At 40.8% G+C, this 18999-nt stretch overlaps 1 protein-coding gene across 3 annotated transcripts in view; it reads right to left on the bottom strand.

The window, feature by feature from the left end:
- The window catches only part of ATP8A2 (ATPase phospholipid transporting 8A2), a 341299-nt gene that overhangs the window by 279809 nt on the left and 42491 nt on the right, over nucleotides 1–18999 (bottom strand). For 2 of the 3 annotated variants that reach the window (XM_074153982.1, XM_074153972.1), the window contains exons 2-7: nucleotides 18520–18664; nucleotides 7383–7482; nucleotides 6696–6794; nucleotides 5874–5919; nucleotides 2632–2672; nucleotides 805–878 (exon numbers count right to left, since the gene is read on the bottom strand). In XM_074153982.1, the coding sequence (XP_074010083.1) occupies nucleotides 805–878; nucleotides 2632–2672; nucleotides 5874–5919; nucleotides 6696–6794; nucleotides 7383–7482; nucleotides 18520–18620 (461 nt within the window). In that variant the 5' untranslated portion in view covers nucleotides 18621–18664. Of the gene's footprint in view, nucleotides 1–804; nucleotides 879–2631; nucleotides 2673–5873; nucleotides 5920–6695; nucleotides 6795–7382; nucleotides 7483–18519; nucleotides 18665–18999 lie in introns of those variants that run through there. The other variant, XM_074153990.1, reaches the window with a different exon arrangement.

Raw genomic sequence — 18999 nt, 5'->3', positions numbered from 1 at the left:
TGACTATTAGAAAAAAAAGCACATTCATAAACAGGAACTGCACTCTTGTTTTAATCTCCTCTAAGGGGACAGTGGTCTTAATTTGGCCTCAAGCTGTTCAACACAGCACAGAATCTAGAGTAACAGCCAAGTACCACTAAAATGCTTTTAGGAACTAATGACCAAGCTTTTTTTAATCGGTGTATCTGTATAAACACGTTGTCCTATATTTCACAAAGAAAAATGAACAAGACTCCACAGTTGACTGTTGCTGCCATGCTAGGGATGGGCCATATGTGCACTGTATCAAAGACAAGCAGCAAACAATGAAGCCCAAAAGCTATTTTGCATAATAGCTACTAGATGCCAGCTGGGCTAGCCTTTTAGAACTACTGTTTGAAAGATAAGTCTTTCCTGAGGGGCACGAAAATATGCTGGGAACTCGGTAGAATTAACTGGAAGAAAACTTAAGCTTCCTTAATTAAATGAAGGGATCCTCAGAAGGCCAAGAAGGAAATGACTGCACGAAGCTCATGTAACAACCTGCAGTCTTCCAGCAAACTCAATGATACACTTCATGAATTACAGGTATATAATACTATGTAGTCCTAAAGAAGCCTTCTTTAAGAACTTATCTACAATGATACATGAATCATTGCCTACTAAAGCACTGTGTTGACATCTGACGTTTTTGAAATTTGATTTTAGATGTAGAGAAGAATTAGTGCCATCTGATGTCTGTTTTTATTACTAGCAAATACAGAGTTTAGAGTCCTCTGCACCTCAGTTCATCAGATACATCATTTCCACACCCATTCAGGATACCTGGAAGATATAATGATCATGTCTGCTGGAAGATGTTGCCCATTGGTGACCTTCACAATATCGCCTACTGCTACCTGTTGAGTCAGGGGCAGGAGTACAGTAGCATGGAAAAAGAAAAAACAAAGAGTTCGCTTGTGTGGAATGTTAGTTTGTTATTTTCTTTCATCCAGTCAAAAGAACAGCATCATGCACAAAACAACTACAGACAGTGCTTCTCAAAGTCAGAGTACTTCTCACTGCAAGTCTGGAAGTATCAAAGCCTTCCCTTTCTGAATGCAATATAGATATACTCAATTAGAAAGTGTTAACTTCTGTGGCTTATTTAGCAAAGGTTTTTTTTCCTATAATCCTGCCATTATCCAAATTTCTAGTAAAAAACTGACTTTTAAACTTTACTTTCCTCAAGTATCAAGAGTTTGTCCTGTTCCTTCTCCGTACTACTTACCTACCCAGTCATCACTATCATTTTCCCTTAGCCCTCTTTAGATGCACTACTTGTACTAGTCACTAGCAAGGAGTATTGTCTATACAGATAAACAGTACCACCCACAGTTCTTCCCTGACCTATAGTCACGTGAGATGTGCAAAGTCCTAACTTCTGGAATACTGAAGACCTAAAAGTTTACAGCTCCTTTAACGGGAGTCACACATAAGTGGGACTTTCATTCTAAGAAGGACCAGGTAACACTCTCAAAACAGTACACCAGGCTTGCCTGATGACCATCAGACTGCTCAGCACCAGTGCACTGCTGAGAATCTGAAATGGGCTTAAAGTACTTGTAACACATTAATTTGTAAAAACTTAAACAGATGGCATGTTTGAATCAGCATAATCATTAGTCTTACTCTGACCCCACTAAGAACAAATTCCCTACCAATTTCAGCACAAAAAGAGATCAGAAGTCTGCCTTAAAGTAAACAAGGTGTGTAGTGCAGAACCGTTACTCCCCAACAGTAAATGCAAGCCTGGACAATGTGCAGATGCAGACACAGGCCAATTCAAGAAATGCTTAAGGATATAAGAAGACTAGATTCCAGGCTCAGCTTTAAATATCTTCCAATTCAGTGTCCTCACTACAAATAGGACATGGAACAGCATGAACAGCCATCAGTATTAGCCATAAGAATCCCTGACAATCTTTAACTTCTACTATAGCCTAACAATTCAGCAGGATACTTTTAGGTCTTGAGGCAGGTCTCATTTCCCAGAGGTTTTAAAGGGTGTACCTTTTCCTCAGTTATTAGTTAACAAGGCTAATTTTGTCCTTAAAAAGGCATTAAGAGCCATGATTAGACTGATCCATCCTGAGGTATTTCAGCAAGTTCTAGAAATAAAGCTCACCACGTCCTGGCACAGGGCTTCACAGAACACCTCCCGAGTGCCTGAGGTAGCAGCAGGGCTTGTGTTCCTTACCCGAGCAAACAGCTTACTAATTAGCCTCAAAACCCAAGAACTTGTCAGCACAGCTAGCAAAGTAAGCTCTGTTTGACTTTCAGGAGAGGCACAGCATTGCAGTGAAAGGTACTCTTCTAGACGTGGACTGAAGACAAAATACTGTTTACACCCTGGAGCATATTAACTGTCCAAGCAAGAACACTTATAATAGTTTATTAGCATTTGACAAAAACATAGTACTAGAATTTAAAGGCAGATACTCAGGTGCCTTGCCCAGGGCAATTTCCACTACTGTAACAGAAATGATCCCTCCCACCCCAAGTCACAGGGAATTATCACATGTTGTGCATTAACTCCAGGCCTCCAAATCTATTCCAGCAAAAGTATTTCTTGAACATCTTCCACTCCCTCCCATCCCAAATTTGATTTACCTCTTTCCACATAATATTCTGCCACATCCCATTTCTTAGAACTGGAAAGAAAGTTTAAAGTTGTATTAGAATAAATACCCAATATTCGGACAAATTTCAAAACGATACCAGCAGTAGTGAACACTGACCAGAATGGGAACTAATACACACATCAGGAAAGTACTTTTCAGAAGCTGGGACCAAACTTTAGTTCACTGCTGTAGGCATGTGCATCCAAGAAAGAGGAAGAATTTGCCCTTAGTATTTATTATAAGATTTTTATCACCTGCTAGGCAACAGTTGGTGGCCTGATTTCTTCTTGGCATCATTTCATACGAACACAGATGGGCAGCGTTGTTTTAAGGAAGGTCACTTCCCAGACAAGTAAGGGCATTATTGCCCACTGTCAATCAGGAAGCATCTTTATTCTATGTGTGATTTAACTACAGAATTTTTATTTCTCACTCTTTTCCTTGCATTTTGTTCATTATGTTTTGACACCTCCACCTTCACTACCATATAAACTGCCCTTACAGGACTAAGGCTTATTTGTCAAGCAGGCCCAAAGTCCTACTGAAAAGCAAAGATTGGCTTAGGCATAAGGAGAATCCTAAACATTGAAGCTCACATTGAAACAAAAAAGGAAACAAGGTACTAAACCGGCCTTGCCTTCTGTACCACCCAAATTTAATTAATAAAATTAACTAACCAATAAAATCACTGAAGAAACTAATTTTTTTTTCCCCAACTTGTAACTCCACAATCTAAAGAGAAAACCTCAATTACACACATAACAGTTCACAAATTTTGGGGTTGCAATTTTGCACCTTCTATTCTGCTTAACCCAGTTTTATAGGAGTACTCCAAAGGATAGAAAAGATAATATTTATAGGAGGATAAAATTGATGAATTATTCATTGACAAAAGGTATTTGGCTGAAGTAACAAGTACCTAAAAAGACTGCTTCTACTCAAAAACAGAGTTTCGATATAAACCTTCTAAGACTTTTAAGACTAAACAAGAGGGTATTGTTGTTCTAGATACAGGACTTAATGCTGTCACTCACACCTAGCTATGTAAGGTGATTTGAAGCGCTGCTTCTGAAGGGCTAGCATTTCCCATCAGTCTTGTGCAATAGTTTGCTAGCCCTGTGCTTGTCTACTATTCAAGGGCACCCCATACAGTATTAAATGCTCATGGCTTATTCTGTAATTTGACACTGAGAGGATCAATACATCAGCAGAGTTATCACTGAGCTCTCTACATCTATGCAACATGCTGCTCAGGGGCTTCACTTGGGATTACATTTAATCTGGTCCCTGGATTCAACGTCATCTCCCTATAGACCACGTGTCCAAAACATGAAACGCTGGCTCAGAGCCTAACACGCTCCAGTTCCTAATGGGGATGTAAAGTGCTCACCTGGAGCAGAACTTTCAATTTAGTTTCTTCCAATCCCTACATACCAAAGCCACTCTGCAAAGCAAACCAATCTTTTCAATGGGAACTTTAATAGAGGAAGCATGCTTTGAAGACACACTGCTGCTTAAAAAAAAATAAACATGAAGATAAGTGCAAAGCCTACATGAATGTTACTGAAGGAAGCAATCTGGTCACTGCAGTTGGCGTAGTTCAGGACATAGCTAAGCAGCCAGTAAATGTCTGCTTTTCAGTCAGCTGAACTGCTCTCTACACTGATTCCATTGACCTCACTCAGCTGTAAGAGGAACCTAAAGGCACACACAGAACCCAAGTTTATCTTAATCCCACCTTGAACATAAATTAGCTTTTCATTCTCGTAATACAAGTCTCAAGAACAAACCTCTTTAGCCTTCCTCTTAAGAAATATGAGGGTACAGTTTTAAGTATAATTTTGAAAATAGTATTTAGAGTATTAAAACAAAAAATAAAACTTGAACTAAATTTTTCAAGACCTAAATTTCACTCAGCTCCATAAGAATACCTTATATTCTTTAAGGTTGTCTCTCCACAATTACTGTGACAAATTTTCCTTGAAGCACTAACACACATGTTCTCCGACTACAACTGAATTAGAATTGCCTATTGGACCTTTGAAAGAGTTGTCTTTCATACGATCTATAACAAGACCTGTTGCACTACAGACAGTTAATTGCTGATTTCTCATGACTAATGAAACATGACCCTTGAAACTCTCCCCTAACACTTGAAATATCTTCCCAGACTCTTGTAGAGAAATTACCCTGAAGAACTGGTAATGCAATGCTTTTTGGTGTTCATTAATATACAATCCCAATGATCAACTTCTCAACCATGAAGGAAAAACAACTCACTGAAAGTAGTCCTACAAACATTTTAGCCTGTTAACTGAAGCATGGAGCCAGCAGGTTGTTCCATTCCCCACGTTTCTTTAAGTGTTTCTCTAGCTTTTTGACACTTAAGCTAAACATGCTTGGGAGGAAGGGGCTCTACTCAAAGGTCAAGGCCCTGTGTTTTCTACTTCATCTGCAGGTCCCCACAGAGGAGCAGCAAAGGAGCCATCCAAGATGGGAACACAGAGGTCCCACGACTGCAACACGAACTGACCATAGGGCAGACAGCAATGAACTCTTCAGATTTTTCTGTTTTCAGTTAAGGGAGATAAAGAAAACAAAGTGATATCTGTAGGTATTCAGTGTCGGGTAGGGTCAATACATTAAGGATACACGTAGACATCCAGAGGATGTCAGTGTTAAAATCCTTCAGTGATGCTTCAGAAAAGCAAATCCACAAAATGCCGAGAACTCTTCCTGTATTTTAAGGGCAGCAGCATTTATCAAAGTGACTTAAAATTTCTTTCACACCAACTTTTAGTATTTCAAGGGTTTGTTGGGTTTTTTTGGTTGGTTGGTTTAGTTTTTTGGGTGGAGGGGTGTTTGCTTCGGTTTTGGTTTTGTTTGGGTTTTTTTGTTGTTGTGGGTGGGTGTTTTTTTTTCAGAATAATCAAGATAGAGTTTCACAGGGGAGAAAATGGCTTAATTTTCTTGGAGAAGCTGAGAACTGTTTAACTTTGGACAACTTTGAAATTACACGAACTTAAAAATTCTAATAATGCCCCCCACACCAGCATCAGTCTGAAACGTTTGGAAAAGTAAAATCCTAACACACCAGTAACTACCTAGTCCAAAAAGACATGCATTCTCCACCATCACAACCATTTAAGCAACAGAATTGTTCAAAAGTAAGCGTTCTGGTATTCACTATCTGCACTTTAAATATTTCACTTCAAGATTGCTTAGTCTTACCTATTGTTTTCTTTTTATTCACTGCACTGTCTGCCTTATGCCTTTTCTGCAAGAAAACAAAACACTTCATTACACCTCATTACAAATTCCAAAACCATCAGAGCTAGAAACATGACAAACTGCAAGATTATACACTGGGTCACTTTTGCCTGTATGTTTTTTTTACTTTTTTTAAAGCCACACAGATCATCTAAATCCAAATAATTTAAAACAGGCTCAAGCCTGGATCAACAGTAAAATAACCAAAGTCTCCAAAACTGTTTTTAGGGGAAGGAAAACCAAGGGGAACAGTGAGGAACAACATATTTCGATGACAGTGGCGCTATACATTCTATGTGCTGTTTTAGACTGTTTTCTAAATTATTTTATTCATCAGAACTCTGAGAAGCAGCAAGATCTCTTTATTATAAACAGTATCCAAGGTGGTGCAGATTTTGCCCAAAACAGTTTGCCCTATGCTAAAGTTGCTTTCCCCTCGCACCCATTTTCAAGACCAACTAAAAAAATCATATCTGTCAGGACTCTACAGTGTCTTTCTAGCCAGACCTTTCTAACAAAAGCATGGATAAACACGTTTGAAGAGGTAAAAACAAGTATCCTGTCTTCTATTGTTTCCTTGTTCACCATCTATCATGAAAACACTCAATTTATCTCAGTGTGCTACAGAAACTCTAGCCAAGTTCAGAGCTTTGCAAGTCAAAAGGATATTTTGTTGCTGTTCAGCAATGACTCCATAGATTTCAGAGATGCACAGCTTTGTAGCATTATATGGCTTTTCTGAAACACTGTCTTTAGCACAGCCTTCCACATAGTCATACTCACATAGTCTTCTATGATTTCTTTGATGCCAGCAATTGTTAAAATAAATAGCAATGGCACCAAGGTGGTATATCTTCCTGTTGGAGAGACATCCGGAATTTGCTGTGAACAGAGGGAAAAGAGATATTCATTTTATATTTGTATTTAGAATTAGTTTCTAGGAAATTCAGAACTTGATGCAAAGCTCTCAGAAAAGAGACTGCAGAGCTTTCTTATTTGTGCCTGACTGACATCAAATTTCGATGGGCAAACTAGCCTAACCTTCTCAGCAGATCTGAAGAAACTACTATCATAAATTTAGAATATAAAGTTGTTGTACATGCCTTTTATTTCTCCTCTTTCCACAAGAAAAGCATTCAGCTAATGTAATTAACTGGAAGCAGTGATAATCTGGACTATCTAAACAGTTAGGAGTTTCATAAGAATCCACACATTCTTTTCTCAGCATGGTCAATAGCTCCATGTTTTATGCTACCACTTCTTGGTTTTACTTATTAAGAGTAGCTTCATTTTACAAACTACATCATAAAAAGCCTCCAAGTTGCCTTCTAGTTTAAATTATAAAGTACAAAGCTCATTAATATTACTATTAAAATATGTCTAGGAATTTCTTTGCAGTTAAGCATAACAACTGAAACCATAATGCAGTAAAAGTTATTTTATAATCAAGACAAACCAATAAAACAATACCTGCAGTAAGGCAATGAAGAGGAAGAATGCATTTGCAGCTTTTCTTATCTGCTCATACAGGAATCGAGGTAGAAATGTCACCACGCTGTACTTGGCTGTGCTGCAGGTTAGAAGATATTTGAGTACTTCATTGGTAAATCACATTGGGATTATAACCAAAAAGTTTCATGTAGGTTTCTAAAAGCCAACATTAGAAAGATCACACAATAAAGACAAATATAGAACATGGAGAAAGTTGCCTGTGTTATGAGGAATAGCTCTGAAGAACAGTTCTCTAAAGGACAAATATAATCCTTATAAACCAAAAATAAGCTTTGTGCTCCCTCCCAACAAATAGATGCGTTGTAGATGACTTCAGGATAAACAAAGCTCAGAAATTAAAATCTACAGGTGAGCAAGCACAAAACTCAGTCAGCTCGTTCATAGCACAATTTTAGTCACTAAAGACTAGTATCTGCAAAGGCTAGCCCTCTGACCAGCCCCAATCAGAGCCATCTTATCTTCAAAGTGCCTGGTACCGAATTCCAAGAACACCAGGTCAGCAGCTCACACAACAGGTTGTGGTAGGGGGAAGAAGGAAGCACATGCGGGAAGCCAAACAACAAACTGTTTTTTCCTAAAGCAACAGCTGTTAACTGTGCAAATCTTGCTTAACTGCACAAGTCTGATGTTTAAACAGGTGTGCAAACATTCAAAGAGATGTCTCCTCTATAACTGCAACTTAATTCAAGTAAGTCATGTTTCAAGTTACACACCACTGTGCAAGTCAGGAGGAACGCTACCAAACCCTGTTAAATGAGCTGGGAGACACATCAGCACTGCTGAGAGTCTGGCCCCAGTCTTTCTAGGGCAGTGCAGAGGTTTCCCTAAAAGCAGTCACTGTATAATTTGGAAAAAAAAAAGTGTAATTCACATACCTTAACTCACTACCCTGCTACTGAAGTACCAAGGATTAGTTATTTATTTTCATAACACTCCAATGAAAACTAGCAAACACTGCACTGAGCAACTCAGTAGTTGTTTTCCAGTACAGTTCCTCCATTTATTAACATGAAATTTTTGCATGACAACTGCCATAGCTGCCATCCTCGCTGTTTCCCCAAAACATTTTCCTAAAGTCATGTTCTACTCTACTCAAAGAGGCAAAGGCTGCCAATAATAGAGGCAGAGAGGTTACTGCCTTGAGAAGTGTACGTGTGCTGGCAACGTGCAGCTGAAAACAGCTTTACATCTCCCCAGTCAGCCATCTAAAGCACTTCCAACTCCTTCCTTGAGAATTTAGATGGACGACTCTGAGATGAACTTCACCTTCAAGCTTATCGTGATAAAGAAAACAGCACCTCTTTGAGACATGTGGTCTCATTTCCAGGGGTGACAAGTACAACAAACTGCCCTTTCCTAGGCAGCATTTACCCGCATCTATCCATTCCACAGTTCACATACTTCAAACGCTCTCAAATCTGAGAGGTGAAGAATTAATGTTGCTTGATGTTACTGCTTTTAACACACATCAATCGCAGGGACAATTAGTAAGAAAGCCAGGCACAGACATCCGAACCACAGCAGAGGCGCTGGGTAATTAAAGGGAACATTAAGGACTTGAACTTTTTTCTCACCAAGGAGGCTCTGTTTTCACTAACATGTACAAAAGATCAGATGCCCTGTAACTGAGAGGGAAGAAAAAGAAATAAAACCCCCAAGATTATCTGCTTGAATTAAGTGCTCAAATATTGTCTTCAGTGGAACTTTTGCTTTCAGTGTATGCTAAGGTCCTGCAGGCACATGACACTTTCAATGGCAAGATTGGCACCGTCTTCAGAGGTGCTGCTATAGCTCTCAAGTACAGAAGCAGTAAGAATACAAGCTACTTCCAGACAGTCACCATTGTTGTGGGAGGCACAGCAGCAAGCTTTGTGTATTCTAAGTGATACTTGACTACATAAACACAAAAACCAACAGGCAATTACTACAGTGGGTACAGAGAAAGCTCATTCATAGGAACGTCTCACCAACAAACACCACTGCCATGCAGAATACTAGCTAGGTTGTTACAAATACAGGTGTCGTGAACAACCTTTTGAGCAGCTGCATGTTTATGACACTGAAAGATCATCTACCTCCTTGCAACATAAGGAAGATGGCCTATTTTGATCATGAAACTTAGAGACACAAAAATCAACTGATTACAGATACCTAAAGGAACACATCATGAAGGTTTATATGGATCAACTACTTATATGCCTACGCAATGATTATTGGCTGACTGCAAACTAGGTCCTAAACAACCCATGTTGGTTTATTCTACCAGGCAGCAGTTTCTGCCTGATCTAGCACAGCCCCCAATCCCACCAAAGAGCTTTGCTGACAGATGAATCCTTGAGACTACAGTTCCTGCAGAGGAAGACTTCAGCCAACAAAGGCTTCACTGCTTTGTATATGGCCTGTCTGCTTCCATCAGTTAAGAAAAGGGCATGCAATGCTTAAATACTCCACAGTTTTAGAGAGACTCTGAGCTCCGGGCAGAATAGAGTGCAAAAAGACTTGCTCTTGCACAGTAAAAAGTGCATGACTAATTCCACAAGATACTACTGTTTAAAGCTGAAACACCTAACCAGAGCAAGGCAAAGAACCAAGAGCCACCACATTAGAAATCTGTCATCCAGCTCTGGAGCAATCACTGTCCATAGTCCAAGTGCCTGTTCTGTTTCCACCTTTTCCTGCATTCCCCTACAGTTAAAATTACATCTTGCATATACAAGTTCCTATATTGTCAGAAGACAGAACAGGTCATAACTTTGTTTGAAGGACATTATTCTGTCTAGCCACTGAAACATCACATCCCAAGAGATTTTCCCAAGCAAGTAAGAGCAACAAATTTGTTGTCCTAAGTTATCCACACAGACTGTGAAACCAATTGGGAGTATTCAGATGTATTAATCTATCTGAACTTCAGCAGTGTACAGAAAACATTTATAGTTGCTTCAAACTGCAGTGCCCAGTACCTAGTGAAACTCCTACCAGTGGGACAGTTTGAACCTCACAGACCTCACCACTTCCCCTCAACTCCTTTAGTACAAGGATTCCTTCCTTGACAGGATGGGCTCCTACCAGAAGGAACTAAAGGAAGACCTGTTTGGAAGACTTGTTACAAAGGAGGGGAATAACAGGAGGAACTGATCATATCTTAGCATCTCTGAGCCCTGTTTTCTCAAATCACATGATTTTGGGAGAAATAGATTGTTTCATACAGGTTTAAGAGTCAGGACATAAACAAGCCAGCCCACAAACTCCCCTGCAGGCCAAGTTCCACCAGAATTTTGTTTTTGTGGGCCAGAATGGTTTGGGTCTACTATAATAAGACACTGAAGCTCTTCTGAAGAAGAGCTTGTTTCAAGTTAAACTTAAGACCTCACACATGACCAAATAAAAAAAAAAAAAAAAGAAAAAATAAGCAGACAAGCTGTCAGCTAGACAACCAACCACTGAAGTTTAGCAGTGTTTTACACAAGGGGAAATCTAAATTAGCACAGACATCTCAAATATATTCTTACATCATTATTTTATAGTAATGCACACCATTAGCGTTGCATCCCACACCAAAGCCTAATAAAGAGGCAGGGTGGTAAGTGCAATATTCATTGATTATCATTGCTTCTGCTGGCAAGTAGTTTTATCTACCCTAATGCACAGGTTCCACTTCAGGAGCAAGACATTCAGGCTGACATACTCAGCTTGGATAAGCTATCTGCACTTCCTCAGAAGCTGCATCAGCAACAAGCTTATCTTGGAGTGCTTTGTTTTAGTTATCTTTGTATAGACCATTGTTAAGCCAAAAATACATGAAAACGCATTATGAACTGTTGTCCACCGAAGCATGACAGTCTTATTACTCTCCAGTTCAGCAAGATCAGCTCCCATGTGATGATTTTTCAGAATTCCTAATCTACAGTATCTTGTGCCAAATCACCCCAGTATCAGCAAGACTTCTGCGATACATAGGCAGGGAAAGACTACAAAAACTAATGTAATTGGTGTTGCCAAAGCAAGTATTACTTCCACTAGAAAGGCCTCCTACAGTAGTGCTCATGGGAGTCTTAGTACAGAGCAGGCATTAGCACAACTGCTTACGCTCAGTTTAACCTAAAAACAAGACCATGGTCACATTTAATAGAAGTGATAGCATTTTTGCTTCCAAATACTGTACCCTGAAGCCTTTTCCTAATGCATGCAAACAGAAAACGCCTTTCCATTTGTTCTCTATTCATGCAATCCCTACAGAAAGAGGAACAGACTCCTGGCTATTTTTCAGTAACAAATACATTAGACAAAGCCTGTTTAGAAACAGCACTAAAAGCTCTGTAGGCATGATATTGTTTCAGCATGCTCTGATATTGTCAGGTCATCACTATAGAAATATGCCCTTGCTTTTCAGTAGCCCTGCTGGCAAGAACAACTTAATAGAAGAGAGCTGACTGGAACAGTTAACCCAGAAATATTACTGTCAAATAAAGGAAAATTAGTACCACATTTAGTTACTGTGCAAACCCAAAATAGGCTTCACAGTAAACATACAGCATTTATATGAAGATGACTGAAAAAAAACACATCAAAACAAGGCACGGAAGTTACCTAGCTGTCTAAAAGCTGGAGTGCTAACTTCAGTTTTAAGTCATTATTTAAATTCCAAGTGTCACCACAACTTAAGCGGCTACTGTTTTCTAGTAACAAGCAGGGGGTGTTAGGGAAAATGAATGCTTACACTTCTCTCAAAACTGAGCAAGTGTCTTCACAGTCCACAGAAACTATATGGAGAGCTGCTATTATAGTTCTTAAGCTCTACTGAGGTCAACTTGAGATGATTTCTTACTCTTCTACCTTTTTCTACAGGCCACCAGCAGTCAGTGATGTCTGTAGCACTAAGCAGAAGGCTATACACACAACTGTAAGCAGCAAGATACTTCAGGAAGTGTGATTTACTGTACGTGCCACCTCCAAGTCCTGAAAGACACCTGCTTTGACTCCACTCTCACTCAAACTACAGAAGAATCAAAAACATTTAGTCTCTTCCTGTTCACATATTTCTCTGTACAGAGATCACCAACAGTGGAAGAATAAGTAGAAATGCAGAGTCACAAGGGAATATACACCACTGAGTAGAGGCCAACATTTATTCAACAAATACATGGGAAAGCAGCTTTGTTTGCATGAAGTCAGACTCCACTTAAGCTTTGGCTCTGGTGTCTGAGAGTCACTTAAACAGTGACTTTATCTAAAAAAAATGAAAAAGACCCAGTTTAGTTCCCCTGCTATGTTGCTACTGATGATGTATGAAATCCATCATGATGTCAAAAAAAACCAAAACACCCAAACCAATTTCAGTATGCCCAAGAGCTCAGCATGCAGCAGGTAGAAGGGCACTAGAACTCTCTCACATCTGCTCTTTTTTCATCTGTACATTTCATCTAGGCAAAATCACAGAGTTAACTGTCCAGGTGCTCTGGCCCAAGGAGTAGCCCACTAAGACCAAAGATGCAGCAACTTCAAATACATCGGCACAATCTGGAAACACAACATCAACACCAGGCATACAATACCAGTTAGTTCTTGTGAGTTTTAATGGCTAAAACAATCCTTCTGTAGTTGCACCCAAGCCTCTGTCACTGTGATAGATGACACTGTCAGGAACATTATCAACAACTATTTCCTGCATTGCAGGAAAATTATTTGCTGTTTTACAAGAAATACGTAACATTGAGTATTTCTTTTTAGTTAAGAACAAGATCTATCTAGAACCAAAAAGAGTTAGCAGAGGATTAGTTTAATACACGATTACACTTGTACCATTCAAAATATAATACATCCCCTTGAAGAAAATGCTTTTCTGCAGTCAGGCAACCAATCTGTTTGCATGACAACAGAAGAAATTTCCAAATGTAATCCAAACACTATAATAAACAGCCACCACATCTGAACTTTACCAAGAACAGAACACAAGTTTACCTAAAGAACAAAGGTACATTTTAGTGCAAGAGGAATGCTGTTCTACAGCTTAAGTGCAGAGAAATGCACTTGCACGTAGACTACTATTCACATTTTCAGCAGTAGATCACAGAGAACACCAACTGGCAACTAGGACCATGCAGCCACTGACTCCCTTCTCCCTCTCCCCAATGGGATGAGGGGAAGAATTGGAAAAATAAGGAAGACTCATGGGTTGAGATAAAGACAGTTTAACAGGTAAAGCAAAAGCTACACACAAGCAAAGCAAAACAAGGAGTTAATTCACTGCTTCCCATCAACAGGCAGGTGTTCAGCCATCCCCAGGAAAGCAGGGCTCCATCATGTGCAACAGTTACTTGCAAAGACAAACACCGTAACTCCAAACATCTCCCACTTCCTCTTCCTTCCCCAGTTTTACTGAGCATAATGTCACATGGTATGGAATATCCCTTTGGTCAGTTGGGGTCAGCTGTCCCAGCTGCTTTTCCCTCCAACTTTTTGTGCACCCCCAGCCCACTCTCTGTTGGGATGGTGTGAGGAGCAGAAAAGGCCTCAAGAGCTCAGCAACAACCAAAAACATCAGTGTGTTAACACCATTCTCACCCCAAATCCAAAAAAACAGCGCTATACCAGCTGCCAGCAAGAAAGTCAACTCCATATCAGCCCAAGCCACAACACCCTGTTACAAGGGTCAATACTAATTAGCTACTGATACCAGCAACTCATATTTCAGCAGCAGGGGCTCACTAAGTATCAGTGAGAACCCTCTCACCCATTCAAAAAGGCACCAAATTCTCTAAATCATGAGTGGCTTCTACGGTACCTATTTACAAGCCAAGAACACAATGCACTTTGCTTTCACTTGCAACATACAGCTGAAATTAAAGAAGAATCCAGACTGCAGCTACAACCTTGTCACCAGCAAGCATCCTGCAGGCCTTCATGGGACAGTCTGGGACTACAGATAAACAACAGCCTGTGGTGCTGTTGTGGTGCAACTAGAAGCCTTGTTACAGTCTTCAGTGCTAAATTCCCAGTGGTGGTGCTTCTGCCTTATTAAATGAGAAATTCCTTCTCTGTTTGCTTGAGTTTCAAGACCCTGTACAAATTTGAATTGGAAACCAAAGGCTTCTTGCTCATTACCTTTCTTAACACAATTCAGCTTTTACTTATATGAAAGGCAAGTCTTTTAACACAGAAATTTCTGGATATTGGAATGCATCTTTTAGGACCTCCCTAATAGATCAAGCCACCAAATCTGTTCTGAACAGAAAGCTTTAATAAATCTTGAATCCAAAATTCTTGTTGAAGAGCATAGAAGTAGAAATTTGCCCTTCCTGGCTGCTGCTCTGCCCCAACCTCCTCCTCAAGCCACATACGGAGGTTGAACTTGGGAGTCCTGATTCAGATGTAAATAAGACTTGCACCAGGATGCATTAACAGGCTTTGAATATAGAAATATTACATAGAGCAACAGCAACTGCAATGTATGAGGAAAATTTGGAGACAACTGCAGGTGTTCTTAAAAAAAAGTTATTTCAGCACTTTTGTGCTTCCTGGATCAAGAAACCAGAAGTCCCAACTACATTTGCATCAACATTAACAGATATGCAACAACTGAGGACCTCAAATCACTGAACAGGTGATATTTACTGCATGCATTGGAAGAATTTTTCGGTAGTGTTACACATCCAGTAGAAGCCACTGAGTCGATTCCTGTATTAAAAAAACAACATCAAGGAACTGTATTTAGATGAAAGCCAGTTCTTGACTTCATACCCCAAATGTAGAATGCCTAAGAATAGATTATAATTACTGCCTTAAGTGGCACAAAACTGTGTGCACAGCAGCTAGAAGTTTTCAAAACAGATTTCTTACCAAAGTTTAATATTAAATACAGAAATGCTCCTATTAATAAACAGATAAATATTTAAGTTGTGTACACTGAAAAAATCAAAACAAGTACTAGTTAGCTTTCACAAAAGCAAATATAGTTAATACCACAACTACAGTTATGTTAGACAAAATAGTTACATTCTGTTTGTTGGGGTTTTTTTTAAAGCTTCTAAGATGTTTCAACTGAAAATGGAACACCATGTGCCTTTTGTTAGGAAGTCTGAGGATATACACATACAGAAAGTTTTTAAAACTTAACACAGAAAGAATGAATCTCTTCTACCTGCATTAGAAGCTGTTGTGTTCCTACAGAAGGGATCACTGCTGCAGCAATGTAATAAAGAATGGTGAGAGCCATATACATGCATTTGTAAAGCGCCAAGGTAAATCCACCCCACACCGCAGCTTTACAGCGCAAGGCTTTAAAATAATGTACAACAAAGTTTGAAGAGCACAAAAAAAAAAACACTTAGCCATTGCTCTACATGTTCACATAATCTCACTTATTTACACCAGAAAGCTTGAGGAAAAAAGAAAGAACCAAACAACAAAAATCAGAGAACAGTTCTTCCTTCTACATACTCACACTTTAAGACTTTTGGAAGTGTAAATGCCTCACTCCATCTTGCCATCCACTTAGTATATAGTGCTGTTGCAAAAGCTATGTAGAAGTGGTATTAGCGAATTATCAATTTTGCTTAACTTGCCCAAAATGAAAAAACATTGGTACTTTCTCCTTTTGCTCCCACACAGAAACAAGCCTAGGAAATCACTTCTAACTCTTTTGGGGAGAGAGGCATTGTTAAAGAGCTCAAGATGCTTAGAACAACATCGACAAAAACCCATACTACTGACCTACCTTCCCCCACCCTCTGCACCTCCACTTCTTGCTGTACTTCACCTAGTTTTGAGCAAGCTATTCCACACTACCCCGTAATAGGGGAAAACTTCCTATAAACATCCACAAATTGCCACTGTTGTTCAGAGGATCCTTGACAACTACCAAAAAAGTGACAGTTAGGAGTCACATGTTTTACAACAAGTTGTTTTATTACCCCCTTCAGTTTAATTTCCATAAAGAATTTACGTAGAGGTGCTCATCTGCTTACACAGCGCCTTGTGCTGTGGTACACCGATGCTTCCTATGGAGACAAAAAGCCTTCAGATCCAATAGTACTGAGAAATCCACAAGCTGGACACAGCAAGAAAGTCCAAGGACAATGCAGAATTGCAATTCCTCAAGAGCATCTCTAATATACATAAGCCAGTGAGTAAATAAGTCACCACTCATACTCCACACAAGGCACTGTTACTTAGATATTACAAGCCCAAATCACCTTTGCCTTTATTCCCACTGGGCTGAGGGAAGAAAGCTAATCCAGAGGATGGAGAACTCGCAGCCAAAGCCTGTCACCCTTTTAAAAGTCAAAGGAATCAAAGCTTTCTTACCGTGCAGGAGCAAGTTATTATAAAGTGAACGTAATTTCCAAACAACACTAGGGAGCTAATATTCTTCATCAGGTGATACAAACACCTCTCCCACCACCACACCTGTGTTTTGTCCTGTCTCTCCCACACCAAAACTCCTTGTGACTCAAACTGCCTTTGTCAGGAGGCAAAGCTGCAAAAAAACTATTGAAAAGCTTCCAGTTATCAGGAAATGGCTTCCAAACAACAATTTGGACACAACAGCTTGCTCAGGTGTTGCCAATAGGGTTATCAGGAAAAGTTCTTGGTCACCGAGTCACACACAACTTTTTCATAAAATTAAGCCAGGTCAGAACAGAAACCCCTACAGAAAACCTAAACTGGAGATTCTGCCAACCCTCCATTCCCTGCTTTTCCTTCTGTAAAGCAGAAAAAGCACAAGTAGTCTATCCATAGAAAACGGTCGAACTCAGCTCAAAATTAGTCAAGGAAAAATAAAAATAAAGTGAGAAAACACTCAATGTTGCTGCCCACATAACAAAAAGCAAGACACGAAGAAAATCTGTCACTTTAACTGCTCCTAAACCATAGGCTTTTCTACACAAATACATAATAAGTCAAAGTTGAAGAAAAAATCCTGTATAAGTTGCTGCACTATCCAGAACACCAGCATCCTTCCAGAGGATATTCTTAAAATTGCCCTTGATAATACACACAATAAACCAGCTAATGGAAATCATCGTTTCAGCAGGATATAAAGTTCCTTTCTTTTCACAAAGGCACTCATTGTGTAAACCATTCTTTGAACAATAACCCAAACATCCGCACTAACAGACAGAAGCCTGCTAAATAATGCTTCTCCTCAGTCATGACAGGAGCCATCTGTTCACCTAGCTAACGCAGGGCAAGCATGGCAGGCACTGCCACAACTTGCTTATGTTATGCATCCTTATATTCCATGCTTCAATGCACATAATTTGTGTTTCTAAACTGCAACAAAGGCATTAATGATACCAACAGAAGTCTTGAACACACATGCCTACAATGAAAGGCTCCAAATGACAAAGAAAAAGGCTTTAAGCACCCTGGTCTAGTGGAGGTGTCCCTGCCCATGGCAGGGGGGTTGGAACTCGATGATCTTTAAGGTCCCTTCCAACTCTAACCATTCTATGATTCTATGAAAACTCCCTTTGGTCTTCAATTAAAGAAGAGAAGTGGACCATAGTCTTGTATGCATAAGGATGCAAGTTTGTAAACTCTGTAGTTACTTCTGTCCTATTAGACTTACTTTTTCTCTTCTTCCTTCCTATACTTTTTTTTTTGCCTTCCCCCCACTTAGTCTAGTTATTCTTACAACTGGATGCTGCTACTTTTCAAGAGAATGCTCCATGGAGTTTACATAGCCAGTTCTACCCAAATCCCACAATAGCTTTTCCTGGGTTAACCCTTATGTCTCCATGAATACTGGATTAGGACCTGTTATTCCAAAATTCCATGGTCCTACTAGAGCCACAAGTGAAGACCTTTTTTAAGTATCTCACCCATGCAGCTCCATGAGCTCCCTGCTCTCACTACTGTTGATATAAACAGCAGCAAGGGCTGAGCTTCTGGATCCCTCCTTGTTGCCATCCAGACCCTGATACCCACTCTTGCCCAAGAACCCCGCTGCCTCAACAAGAGCAGAGCCCACTGTGTTGGAAGCAGGTCTGGGCAGGGACAGGAGAGGGGGAGAGGGACCAAAGCCCTCCCTGCCCAGGGCTGCAGGGTGCGCAGGCTGCCGCCGGGAAGGGGAGAAGCGGGGATTGCTCCGTACCTGACCCAGTTGTCGCGGAACTTGCTCTGCTGGGGCTGGTTCAAGTAAATGGTGCGGGCTGGTGCCTCGTCCAGATCCGCCGAGGACGTGGCTCCGGACATCTCATCATCCGCCTTCTTATAGCCCGAGGGGGAACAGACAGGTCCTGCGGGGAGAGCGCAGAGGGGATGCGATCAGCGAGGGGATGCGCCCACCGGAGCCGGCCCGGCAGCTCCCGGGGCCGCGGCAGCTCCCGGCGGGGCCGAGCCGCGGGGAAGGGCCGGGGGCGGGCGGCGAGCAGCGGCTGCGGGCGCGCCCTCGCCGGTGTTTACCGCGGCGGAGGCTGATAAATAACGTACGGCCGGGGAGGGGGCGGCGGGGCCCGCCCGGAGCCAGCTGGCAGCGGGGACAGCGCCGGGGCCCGCGCCCCCCGCCCCGCCCCAGGGCCGCGGGGAGGGGCGCAGACCCCCGCGCCGCCCCCGGCAGCGCCGCGCCCGCCCC

This window comes from Numenius arquata, chromosome 1 (assembly GCF_964106895.1).
Source record: "Numenius arquata chromosome 1, bNumArq3.hap1.1, whole genome shotgun sequence".
Lineage (NCBI taxonomy): Eukaryota > Metazoa > Chordata > Aves > Charadriiformes > Scolopacidae > Numenius > Numenius arquata.
The sequence above is the reverse complement of the archived record's forward strand: the minus strand, read 5'-3'. Positions and strand labels throughout refer to the sequence as shown.